This window comes from Colletotrichum destructivum, chromosome 6 (assembly GCF_034447905.1).
Source record: "Colletotrichum destructivum chromosome 6, complete sequence".
Taxonomy (NCBI): Eukaryota; Fungi; Ascomycota; class Sordariomycetes; order Glomerellales; family Glomerellaceae; genus Colletotrichum; species Colletotrichum destructivum.
In genome coordinates, this window is record NC_085901.1 from 484,292 (window position 1) to 496,563 (window position 12,272).

At 53.4% G+C, this 12,272-nt stretch overlaps 5 protein-coding genes across 5 annotated transcripts; 1 reads left to right on the forward strand and 4 right to left on the reverse strand.

The window, feature by feature from the left end:
- Positions 1 to 60: 60 nt before the first annotated feature.
- CDEST_09318 (uncharacterized protein) lies at positions 61 to 745 on the reverse strand (the record flags this gene model as incomplete). Its single annotated transcript, XM_062925477.1, has 3 exons — positions 61 to 140; positions 268 to 506; positions 681 to 745. 3 exons carry the CDS (start codon positions 743 to 745, stop codon positions 61 to 63), a joined length of 384 nt encoding a protein of 127 aa, XP_062781528.1.
- Positions 746 to 961: 216 nt separating this feature from the next.
- Positions 962 to 1,745, reverse strand: CDEST_09319 (uncharacterized protein; the record flags this gene model as incomplete). Its single annotated transcript, XM_062925478.1, has 2 exons — positions 962 to 1,457; positions 1,498 to 1,745. The coding sequence occupies 2 exons, from the start codon at positions 1,743 to 1,745 to the stop codon at positions 965 to 967; spliced, it is 741 nt and encodes a 246-aa protein (XP_062781529.1). The 3' UTR covers positions 962 to 964.
- Positions 1,746 to 4,044: 2,299 nt separating this feature from the next.
- CDEST_09320 (Putative oligopeptide transporter, OPT superfamily) lies at positions 4,045 to 7,613 on the forward strand. The gene is made up of 10 exons (XM_062925479.1): positions 4,045 to 4,213; positions 4,280 to 4,335; positions 4,395 to 4,473; positions 4,530 to 4,611; positions 4,670 to 4,878; positions 4,983 to 5,313; positions 5,369 to 5,730; positions 5,816 to 6,248; positions 6,303 to 6,558; positions 6,618 to 7,613. The coding sequence occupies exons 1-10, from the start codon at positions 4,127 to 4,129 to the stop codon at positions 7,345 to 7,347; spliced, it is 2,625 nt and encodes an 874-aa protein (XP_062781530.1). The 5' UTR covers positions 4,045 to 4,126; the 3' UTR covers positions 7,348 to 7,613.
- A 624-nt stretch (positions 7,614 to 8,237) lies between these two features.
- CDEST_09321 (Putative LITAF domain containing protein) lies at positions 8,238 to 8,817 on the reverse strand (the record flags this gene model as incomplete). The annotated part of the gene is made up of 3 exons (XM_062925480.1): positions 8,238 to 8,394; positions 8,453 to 8,747; positions 8,799 to 8,817. The coding sequence occupies 3 exons, from the start codon at positions 8,815 to 8,817 to the stop codon at positions 8,238 to 8,240; spliced, it is 471 nt and encodes a 156-aa protein (XP_062781531.1).
- Positions 8,818 to 10,122: 1,305 nt separating this feature from the next.
- Positions 10,123 to 11,906, reverse strand: CDEST_09322 (uncharacterized protein; the record flags this gene model as incomplete). The annotated part of the gene is made up of 2 exons (XM_062925481.1): positions 10,123 to 11,631; positions 11,682 to 11,906. 2 exons carry the CDS (start codon positions 11,904 to 11,906, stop codon positions 10,123 to 10,125), a joined length of 1,734 nt encoding a protein of 577 aa, XP_062781532.1.
- Between the last annotated feature and the right edge of the window lie 366 nt (positions 11,907 to 12,272).

Here is a 12,272-nt window from a genome sequence, read left to right on the forward strand (position 1 = left end):
AATGAGCAGGATCTCGTACCCCCCAAACTCGTTGCAGTGATACATGAACCAGATAATCATTTAGACGAAAGACAGTGGCCTGCCGTCTGGAACCGTGACAGACCCGTCGATGTCATGGCCCCAATGTTTGACAAAACCCGCTGTTCGTGAAAGAATTATTCTGGATGCCGTGCGAAAAGGGCCAAGAAGGTTCAGGAAAATGCACAGTAGAGAGATCCAAGAGAGAGGAGCATGTCAGCCATCGCCCACGATACCATCATAGTCCACGTCCAACCCGTCCAACCAGGACTGTGCTGTCGGCAACGACGAGGTGAGGCGCCTGGACCAATACCGGCTCTCCAAAGTGCCGCGCCGCAGGAGCGGTTGAAGGACTGTTTGATGCAGGTTCCAGGGTGCCCTGTCCTGGCCGCCGGAAAAAGAAGTGTGCTCCGTTCGTCGTGCAGAATGGCGTCTGACTGCTCATAAGGATTCGGTGGGGGACATTCTGTTTGAGATGGCCGCGGGGTCTGATGACAAGACGTCAGATCCCGACTTCATCAGAGCCGTCCTAACGGCCGTCGTCGAACAATGCCCATATCGCTCTCTGGCAACATCGCATTAGATGATCTTTGTGGCGGTTTCGATGCTTATCTCATGAATAAGCCACGCACGCGACCTGCCAGAACTCTCTCTCTGTCTACAGTGGCGAAGATTGGACCCTGTGGGCGTCGCCAAAAAGGACACGATCCACGGAGGGGAGGGTCATGATGGCCAAAACTGGGCACCCCGATGGAGGTCTTGTGCCGCAGGATCTGGCTGCCCCCTCGTCACAGGGCTACAAGCGTCCTGTCGTTGTCTTCAGGGTCTCGGTCGTCGTCAACAAAACCAAAGGAATGGCTCGACCTGTGGGGCCAAGGAGTTCGGTTGATTGTCTGACAGCATTCGATGCAATCTGCCAGGGTTTGGGCTGCGGAGCCAGCCCATATCAAGGGGGAAGCTCGATGAACAGAATGCAAAGAACTGGAAGACGGCCCCTACCGCGAGGGTTGTCGGTGTCGGGTCGTTGGCGTCGTACACAAAGGTTGGGTCGCAACCTGGCAACGTTGCGAACGTGGACAAGGATGTGGTGGTTCTGGTGAAGGGAAACCCGCTTAGTCCAGGGTCGTGGGTGGTTGGTGAGATATTGCGATAAGTCCAGGATGGTTGACGAATGAAAGAGCTGAGGGAGGAGGGTCGACCATCGCCTAGAAGTCGCCTCGACGAGTCCACAGCCGTTTTCCAGAAGACCTTCCTTTTTCTGTGACGATGCTAAGAAACGCCACCTGCAGCTGGACAAGGCGGGACGTGTCAGCCACCCGGAGACATACAGTCGATCGATGCTATTATCGTGAGACAACTGGCCGGCCGTGGTGGTGTCGGTGGCGGCGGGCGCTGTGTGAAAAGGCGGAAAGGGCGCACGGGGGGAAGGGAGGGTGGTCCTGTCTTCGGAGGGTGTCCAACAGCGGGTTGTTGTCGTACGGAGAAGAGAGAGTTTTGGGTAACGTGGAGAGAGATAGCAGAAACGCCAAGAGACCAAGAGCGCGGAGAAAGGTTGATTGCGTGGGCTGGGTCAGGATCAACTGCAAGGCGTTGGCTGAGGTTCGGTGCACTTCCAAGAGAAAGCCAAGAAGAGCCAAGAGTGTGGTCATGCCGTCTTTATATAGCGCCAGCGATATCCTCCTGCCCGAACGGGAGTCGAGAGCAAGTTGTGCTGTTGCATGGGGCATCCTGCAATGCGCCGAGATGATTCGACTAGCTCTGGGCGAGGTCGTGGCCACTGCCGACACCCGTCCATTCTCCAATCTCGAAGTGGGTGGGAGCAGGGGTTCGCCAACGGCCGCTAGGTATCTGTATCTGTATCTGTATCTGTATCCGTGCCAGACAAGACGAGAATCAACCGAGGGCTAGAAGGGCTAGAGGAGGACGGCATACCTAGACCTGCCGCGCAATCAGCCGCGATGAGAGGGAGTGAGTTCGCAATGGCCTATCGCGTGACCGTGAACACATCCAACAGTTAGTCTCCCCACCCTCGTCTGCTGCTGCATGTGTCGTGCTTTTTGCCGCGAGGTGCGAGGATGACCCTCCCTGACGCAATTATCAGCTTGCAAAAGTTCCTGACATGGCACTTGACATGCGAACGAGGGAGCATGGTGCTTTACAGAGTTTCGAGAGGGAAAGCCACTTCCTCGGGAGCGAGCCATGATGCTGTATGGAAAAGTTAGTGTTGACTGGATGGAGTTGGGAGGCCGAAAAAGGAGCGTTGCTCCGCAGAGGGAGGGACGCATATCGTACCTGGTTTGCCAGTCGGCGACGAGGGATCCCAGCTGCTAGAGGGCGTCCACCAGCTGGCAGCTCTTTCTTCATCCAGGGGTCTAGCGCGAGGGGTCACTGGTGGTCCGTGTTAGCGCCAATCCTAACCTTAATCCCCTATGCGCCTTAGCACGTGACTGCTTCGCTCCGACGCCCCAAGTCAACCCCAATTCAATCTCTCCTCTCCTCTCTCCTCTCTCGGCTCCTCCCACTGCCCATCTACTTGGCTCTAGGTAGCATTTTTCCACAGATTATTGCCACTTTTTTCTTCCAAAGATCAAAGTGCAAGCAAGTGGTTGGGTGAGTAGGTTTGCAGGCATTCTACGGAGTACCTGTACAATGTCAGCTTGTTCCATCTGTGTAAGGTTTCCGGCAACACAGACGAAAGACGGCTCGTCCCCCGCGAAACCCCCATCTCACATAGCGCCAAGCAGCCCGATACGATGCGCCAAACTCTCACACATACGGGTACATATCAGGGGAGCAAAAGTGCCATGCAGGCCTTTTGTAAAGCTGGGCGCTTCCGCGTCTATCTCGGACTTGATGTCAGTCACCACATCAACCTCTGGCTTCCGCGTCTGACCGCCCCATCCCTGCCCCAGTTCTGCATTGACCCTCCGTGTTTGCGGTAATCTTCATTCTCACAGACAAGGTTGAGACCATCGTGCCCCCAAGGAGTCCACTTCGGTCCCCCATTAACTAACGTAAGTGGCACCTAAACACGCGGTACCGGCTCCCTTGCCGACCTCGCAATGCCTTCTCAAGTCGGTCGGCTGCAAAAGATGATGGTTGCGACGAGCTGGCATCCAAGATGACCTGGCTGTCTACCTGGGTTTCCAGGCGTGCTGCGACATCAAGCGTTCACCCAACGTGACATCCAGCTTTCGGCGAGAAAGCATCTTACATTGCGATTCCACGCCAACGAAGTCAATTTCTCTTTGGTGAAGCCGGTGATGACATTCTCGTTCTCCATTGTTCTGGTTTGCTCCTCTCCAGAATGTCACTGGTGGCTGTTGTCAACTCATGTTGCAGACGTACAATCGATTCGGTTTCTCGATCCACAGAGAACCCACAAGACCAGGGTCAACCAGCATTGTACCCGCCATGTCTCTGGCTTACTAGCAACGACCCTCTCAGCGTATCCGATTGCAAATGGTAACATAGCAAGGATGCTATTACCCTATCCCAGCGCCTTGCATCTTGCAATCCTGACAAGCCTACCCCCCTTCCCGCCTCTCTTCTTGGCTGTCGAGATTGTCCTGTAATTGGCCAATGTCTCATCATCGCAGATTTCCTCCCCCTCTCGGTTCCCTGCGTCCTGAGCATGGTCGTACGGCGCCGAGACCTCGTAGTCGCTGTGTCTCGACTGGCGATGGATGCCCCAGTCGTCCGGACCAATCCTTTTCCGCTTGCATATCTTCTGTACACACCCCTTGATATCGGCTGCATGCCTGACCGAGAAGGTCGATCCTGTCGAGGAGGGAGCCAAGACGTCGCCCAGACGACCTAGACTGGGTATGAGCCCGAAAATCACCATGGGCACCTTGCCACCTGCCGAACTATTCGCATCATCCAAAAGTGGCAGCCCATCGTGTGGTGGCGGCCGTGAAGCACCCGGCTGGCATCTGGGCGCCGGCAATGTGGCACCGCTGATAAGCGATCTAGCAGCCTGCCGTTGTCTTCAAAAAAGGTTTAATTGTCGGCCTGTCCCACGGGCTCAAGGTGCCTTTTTCGTGTCGTGGTCTTCAGCTCTCTATCCAAGTCCCATACGACATCGTCGTCGTCCGTCCAGAGCACAATGGCGAACGAGAAGAACGACGCGCCCGTCACTCCCACTGAGGTGGGGAGGACCCAAGGTCTTTTGACCGACGAGAAGCTTCCTGCTGTAAGCATCTCAAAGTCTCGCGGCAGCACCACGCAGTGATCGGAGCGCAGACTAACGATACCAAAGGATGCGCATACCCATGAGATTAGCCGTTTGGATTCTGAGGAACAAGTCTTCGAATCGTAAGCCGTGGACTCCCTACAATTTCTCGAGTTCCACCTCATTCTAACCTTGCATCAAGTCACCTCAACGTTACTGAGGATGACCTCATTGAGGCCAAGGCCATCGCCGCCAACCTCACACTAGAGGGAGTCCAAAAGGTCAGACAGAGTGGCCCGGAAAACCTTGCGACATTTGTGACTGACAGATGATGCAGATGATGAAAAACGTTCTTAGAATCCATGATCGCGACCCCAACTTTCCTCACACTGTTCTTATGAAGATCCACGAGTTCCTTGGTGAGCGGTTAACCAAGTCATGAGACGCACAACTGGCCCGATACTAACATCATGGCAGACAACGAGAACGTGTTCGAGAACCCCGAGAAGCACGAACAGATCATTTGGGAGATGAAGTTGGAGGCTGCCCTGATCACGAACAACAGCCCCTACTCCGAAGTTCGAGCTGTCGTCGACAACAAGGATGACCCTAATCTTCCCTGCGGAACGATCAGAGCGTGGACGATCGGTATTTTCTTCTCTGTTTTCCTGGCTTTCATCAACCAGGTGAGTCATACGGACGATGCTACATGGCACACTCAGGCGGTCTTGATCGTCACAGCGCCGCTGGGATAACTGTAAGCAACTCCAGTGGCTAACCTTGACATTAGCTCTTCAGTATTCGTCAACCGGCTATCAGCATCGAGTCCAACGTCGCTCAGCTGCTGGCCTTTCCTATTGGTAAGGCCTGGGAGAAGATCATGCCGAACGTTGTCTTCACTGTCTTTGGGCACAAGCTGCCGCTCAACCCCGGACGATTCAACAAGAAGGAGCACATGCTCATCGCCATCATGGCCAACACGGCCAAGAGTCTGCCGTACACTCAGTACATTGTCTGGACACAAGTCCTTCCCCAGTACTTCAACCAGCCTTACGCAAAGAGCTTCGCCTACCAAATCCTGATTGCCCTCTCCACCAACTTCATCGGATACGGCCTGGCCGGTGAGTAGCAACATATCCTGCCAGAGTTTGGGCCTCCAGACTAACTGAATGACAGGTTTGACCCGACGATTCATTGTGTACCCCTCCTACTGCGTCTGGCCTGCCTCGCTTGTCACCATCGCCCTCAACTCAGCCCTTCACAACGAGACCAACGTTGCGGTGCCTGGACCCTTCAAGAGGCTGTACTCCATGACTCGCTACAAGTTTTTCTTGTGGTCTTTCGGTGCCATGTTCATCTACTTCTGGTTCCCCAACTACCTCTTCGAGGTTCTGACCTTCTTCTCATGGATGACGTGGATCGCCCCCAGCAATCACAACCTGGAGATCTTGACGGGATTCCGCAATGGCTTGGGCATGTTCAACCCCTGGCCTACCTTTGACTGGAACGTCATGTTGTTCGACAGCGTCGATCCCTTGGTAAGCAGAAATTAGACCCCTGAGTGTTTCGACAGGACCAGAAACACCTGTTTGCCTGTGACACTTGATACTGACTATTGGCCAGATGGTCCCGGCTTTCTCCACCTTCAACCGAACCCTCGGCATGTTCCTGCTCGGATTCGTTATCATGGGACTCTACTTTACCAACGCCTGGAACACTGCCTACCTCCCCATCAACTCCAACCGTGTCTACGACCACTTTGGCAAGCTGTACAACGTCTCGCGTGCTCTCGACGACCGTGGCATGTATGACCACGCGAAGTACATGGACTACTCGGCCGCCTACCTTGCCGCCGCCAACACTTTGGTCTACGGTGCCTTCTTCGCCATGTACGCCGCTGCTGTTACGCACGTTGCCATCTTCCACCGTTACGAGATCATGATGGGTTTCAAGAACATCTGGGCCAGCATCCGCCGTAAGAAGACTGTCCCGGAGGATGGTGACGATGGCGAGTACAAGGATGTCCACAACCGTCTCATGGCCGCCTACCCTGAAGGTAAGCACGCTTGATACAATACTGAGGAACGCACTTCAACTAACTCTCTCTCAGTTTCGGAGTGGTGGTACCTAGGAACCCTCATAGTTGCAGCTGGACTTGGTTTTGCCGGCGTCGCGGGATGGCCTACCTACACCACACCAGGCGTCGTCCCCTACGGTATCTTCTTGGCTGTCGTCTTCGTCATCCCCATCGGGATTATCAAGGCGATGACCGGTGTCGAAGTTACGCTCAACGTCTTGGCCGAGTTCATCGGTGGTATGTGGGTGGAGGGCAACGCGCTTGCCATGAACTTCTTTAAGTCCTTTGGGTAAGTCATCCGTTTCCTAACTTGCACAATTGAAAATTCCATGCTGACAATATCAACAGCTACGTTACCTGCGCTCACGCTGTCCACTTTGCGAACGATCTCAAGGTCGCCCACTACCTGAAGATCCCGCCTCGTCAGACCTTCGCCTGCCAGATGATTGCCACCCTCATCTCGACCTTTGTGTGCACCGGTGTCATCAACTTCCAAGTTGAAATTCCCAAAGTTTGCACTCCCGAAGCGCCGATGCGTTTCTTCTGTCCCGGTCCGAACACCTTCTTCACCGCCGCCGTCCTTTGGGGCACCATCGGTCCCATCAAGGTCTTCGGCCACCAGGGACAGTACAACTATCTCCTGCTCGGCTTCCCCCTTGGAATCATCCTGCCCATCATCTTCTACTTCCTCATCAAGTGGTCCCCTAGGAACCGTTACCTCCGCCAGTTCCACCCTGTGGCCCTCTTCTACGGCGGTGTCAACTGGGCCCCTTACAGCTTCTCCTACGCCTGGCCTGCTGTTCCCATTGCGTGGCTGTCGTGGATCTATGTTAAGAACCGCTACTTGGCCTTCTGGTCCAAGTACAACTTCGTGCTTTCGGCCTCTTTCTCCGCCGGTATCGCCATTGCTGGCATTCTCATGCTCTTCACCGTGCAATGGCTCGGCGCCGAGGTTGACTGGTGGGGTAACAGCCAGGTCAGTGCTGGTTGTGAGGGCAAGGCGTGCACTCTGAAGACCCTGGCCGAGGGAGAGCGATTCTACCCCTGGTGGAACCCGTCCCAAGTCCCGGCTCCTTAAGCTGCTTCATCGGTTCTTGTCTCACTGGGCTCTCCTGCTTTTGTTGGACACTGAATGATGGTGGTTTGACATTTGGGGTTAGGCTACGGCTTGTCCGTTGGCAACGCTATTATTCGCGCACACTCGTTGGTCAAAGAATTTTATAAATAGATGGGAGAGTAAGAGAGAGGGACAAAAAAACCCTCGCTTGGGCTGGCTTGTAGTTTTGAGCTGTTTTTTGATATCCATCCATGTTTGGCGCGGAGGGTCACCCCTCTTACAATGACATGATAATACCAATCATTATTCTCATTATTTTCTACTAGTAACTCGCCTATACACCACTGGTCTATCATGTTGCCCAAATATGGAAGTAAAGCAGGTGCCAGTACACAATCGAGCGGCCGGAGGTCTATTAGGAGACGTAGTAGTTGTTTAGATGGGATAACTGGGGCAAGAACTTGATTGGGCAGTTGGAAGACTGAGTTAGCCCAAGCTTCTTGTTGGCAAGATGCAAAGTTCCCTATCTTTAGAATAAACCATCCAAAGACAATATCTTGGAGTCGTATACGGGAAAAGAACTACTGTGTATGCCGCGATCTGGCTAGGTTTAACGAAATCAAAACGACGAAGAATGTAAGGCATGCATAGGATCTCTGAGTCAGGCAAAGGTGACTATAAACACATATCGCTCCAGAGCGGTCTGAGTGAAAAGGAAACGTATTGAGCTTTACAGAGTTATTTGATTTTTTCTTTTAAATTTTCCCTTCTTTTCTGGGACTTGCAAGAGGATTGGTGTATACCAAATGATTTGTAAAAAGAGACGACGATGTTCTTTGATAAGTTTGAAGCCGTGCGATGGATCTGCAAGGTACCTTGCCATCAAACTCCAAGTGCTAACCTAGCCTCACTTACATCAAATGGGCTTTGGTGCCACTACCGAATCGTTGAGTGGCAACCTTACGTCCGCAGCGCGCGCAGGAATGTCGAATATCCTTGAACGATGTTATAGCGTAGGGAATGAACACGCCGATGACGGTGGTGCAGAAGAACATGGCGGCCATCCAGCTGAAACGAGCGGTAAGCACGATATCGTAAGAACAGAGGACGGAACATTGCCACTCACTGGGATCCCTTCCCGACCACGTGGTCAGTGTTGGTGGGCAAAACCGCTCTGCACCCAGGGCACTCGATTAAGGCCGGCCATCTTCTCAAGAGGGCAACAGGCACAACGTTGGACTGAGCCGTTGACCCATCAGCTTGCCCATGATGGCATGACTGAGCGATATGGCAATGGCTAGCGTTGCAAAAGCTGGCGTTCGCACAAGCAGTCGAAGAGGCAGGAGTGTGCATGGCTTGGTATTGGGGCAGAGGGGATCGAATGCTCGAGTCTTCGGTAGGCTGGTCTTGGGCCATGGTTTCTAATGAATATTATCAACTCGAAGAACTTCAAGGATGCCCGGAAGACTTACCAAAGTAAGTCTTGTTCATATCTAGACCCAGACGAATATCTAGGGCTACGACTGGATATTCGTTTTTTCCTCTCCGATCACAAGGCCAGGTAATTCGAGGGAGGGAACGGCGCATTTAAATAGAGAGGTGTATCGCAAAAACCGAAGTCTTGTTGCCCACTCTTCATATCCCATCGTTCGTATCGCTATGAAACATTACAGTCTTACATGCGTCAGATGTATGGAGGCGTTAAGGTGCTACCAACAAGAGCTCCGGCCTTCTTCGTTTTAGCCAATTACACGACGAGGGAAATGCCGCTGTCAGGAACAGTGGACGATCCCCCGCCATTTGGCTTCCCTGATTAAATGTCTTCGTTTCCCTTTCCGGCCGATGGAATCCTTCGGGAACAGAAGTAGTGCTCTAAATGCTGCTGCCTAAACGCCCCAAAATAGCAATAGAAGCTCGTGTTGCTTGCCGACCCCCAACCAGCCAGTTCGTACATGCATGCCAAGTACCACGATGCGTGTTCTCCGAGCTCTCAGTGGCCTGCTCGCATCGTGTAGCGAGAAGGGGTTCGACGGGACGACCTGTTATTTCATGGCTTTCCGGAACGAGTCAAGGGACGAAGTTCGTGACACAACGGGCTTGGCGGCGGATACCACCGATTTGTTCGGTCTCGATCGACAGTCTGATAACAAAGGATTTAATACCGAAGATTGGGGGAAAGGGAAAGGAAGAGTAGCCTGTTTTTTTTCTTGACGAGCCAAAGCAACGGTGAGCATTGTGGGGGGGGGGAAACGTTTATAAACACAACCGTAAAATGCAATGACTGAACACCCCATGGAAGTGTTCATATGTGAAGTGTTTGTTCCAAATTCTGGCTCTGGGAGAGCTTGACCTTGGATCAGAACCCTTGAAATTTCCCACACCCACTGGTAGGTGACGCGGCAACCTGTCGCAGCAATCCATTCATCGACCTGGGACGGGTCACCAGTTCACGTCATGGAATAAACTCATGCAGCCAAGACATCGTTTCCGGCCGAACTGCCTGAACCAGAATACACAACAATCATTGGTATTTGGCTTACTTGCAGTCCTCGCGCAACTGAGTATGTAACATCACCACTTTGATGCCTTTTACTTTTAAGCCCGAGGTGCGTTGTGTGTTTTGGGTCTGAGACCATGTCTAAAGAAACTTGACCCAACTCAAAAAATAGGACTCAAAACTCTGAGCTTAGGATAGCAGTCTCATTTCCATCATCCCTTTCAAGCACAGCATCAAACGAATTCTTCAGAAGAAAGAATTGTTCATTACTTGAATATTGCAGTAAGCTCTAGGTGTCCTTACACTGGACCCTTGTTATCTTGGAGAACATCCTTCCACCATTCTTCATGTCCCTCTGACTTACATAAGCCATCCCAATCAGCTTCTATCAGGCCTTTATCCCTCAGGCTCTCCTGGTTAAATATGCGAGTTTTCCTCTTCATGGCGTCCGCCTCCGGGGCTCCGTACACGAGGTCCTCCACGCCATCTCGCCCTGGAATCTTGAGCAACGGTTCCAAAGACTTTTTTGGTTTCGCTTGTACCTCCAACAGCTGTCGAAGATAGGGAAAGAACCAGTTGTTTTTCCACCAGTCCCGCAGTCTCTCCTCCTTCAGTCCGTTACGATGCGCATTGTGATGCACCATCACCGGCACGGAGGTGCTCCAGAAGTCCGTGTACAGCGGGAGGTCATTCCAGCCCAGGTGGATGTTGACGCCGGTCTCCTCGAGGGGACTGCGCATTCCAATCATGTCCTCCGGGACACCGGAAACTCTTGGTGGGATGATACCCCTTTCTGCTGCGGCATCTCGAAGTGCGGAGCCATTGCTCAGCACGACATAGAGACCGTCAACCTCCTCGAACACAGTGGGAGTGAATAGGTCTTGAACGTAGTCCAAGCCAACGCCGAAATCGTGTTCCTGTTGCTCCTTGGCTGCATCTTCCGGATGCTCGGTCTGGTTCTTGACCCACTGGGCGTGATCTTTTCGTTTCCAAGTCCGCCAAATTTCTTGCTCGCCAAATATCTCGGCAAAGATGCCTTGGTCGCTGAATATGTTTAACCCGGCAGCGCGCTTGGCTACTACCTTCTCTTGGGCACGGCGAAGCATGCGTCGCATCTCACCGACGGGGCCAATGATGCTGCCGCTGTTGACATAGCGTGGGCGGCGATCGTGCATCTGCTCCGGATCTTCGTCCGTGTGCGGGCCGTACATGTCTTTTCTTGCGCTAGACTCGGGAAGTTGGTCGCAGTGAGGGTCGGAGCCGAGGCTGGCATCAGGCCAGCACTTCTTCTGAGTTGAGATGATGATGGACTGCCGTGGCGTGGGGCTCCTCTTATTGGAGTCGGAAGTGAACCATGAACGGGGCTCACTCCACTCCTTGCGAATGCGCTCGTCTGCGGCATGGTTCTGTGCCATATATCGTCGGATTAGGATAGAAGGTGGAAGCTGAAACCAGACATCATAAGCATCGACAATCAGGACGAGGTCGTCAGGCCCAAGGCGCTCGTCTTCAGGAGCATCGTCAGACGTGATGGCGTCCAGAAAATCGAGAGAGCCGTCAATCTTGCCGAGATGGGAGCCGCCGAATCCTCCGGGGCCCTTGTTGAAGTCGCGGCCCCAGTTCACGATGACGGGACTGGGATAGCCAGAAACAAGCGCCGACATGAGCATCTTGCAGAGGTTGGGCGACGGGCTATCTGCCGGAACGATTATTCGGAGGCGCCGAGAGCCGCCCTGTTCTATCGAAGAAAGTGGTGCCAGCCCATTTCCTTGGGGACTCAGATGGGAACCCTTTATATCCGTGTGGCTCTGGCTGTGTTAGGAGCATGCCATGTCGACAGAGTAGATAGGCAACTCACGACAGTGAAAAGCAAACCAGAAAAGAGCAACAAAGGAGCCACGAGAGCAAGCATGGCCTTGGGTGAGAGCCTTTGGAGCCTTCTCGAGAGACAAGATCCCAGGGGCGGGGTCGGAGACCGCAAGGCTTCAGCGTCACCCTCGGTGGTCAGCTTGCTGTAAGCCGGCGAGCGTGGGCTACGCGCCCATGCCAAGGCACCGGCCGCCAAGTCTTTAACGGCCGACATCTTCGGCTAATGTGGATAGCAAAAGGAGAGAACGTGTTGAGATATGCGGAGCAGCTCAAATTCCGTGAAGAAGCATGGCAACTATAGTCGACAACTCGCGGGGGCACAGGCAACAAAGGAACGCAATCCCACGTAATTGGGTTGGATGGAAGAGGGGACGGGACGCATCATCTCTTTTATTCAGCAGAGGATTCTGGGCAGTGTTGCCCGCTGCCTGGATGGCAATCTCTGTCTCTTGACGGTCATCCGCATGATAGGCCCCTGGGCAATGGGTTGGCAGCGGGTGTGCGGCTCCGAGCTGGATGAAGGACCAACTGATTGGGGCGTTATCCCTGCATATGAACCCAAGACATTATGAGCCGAGAC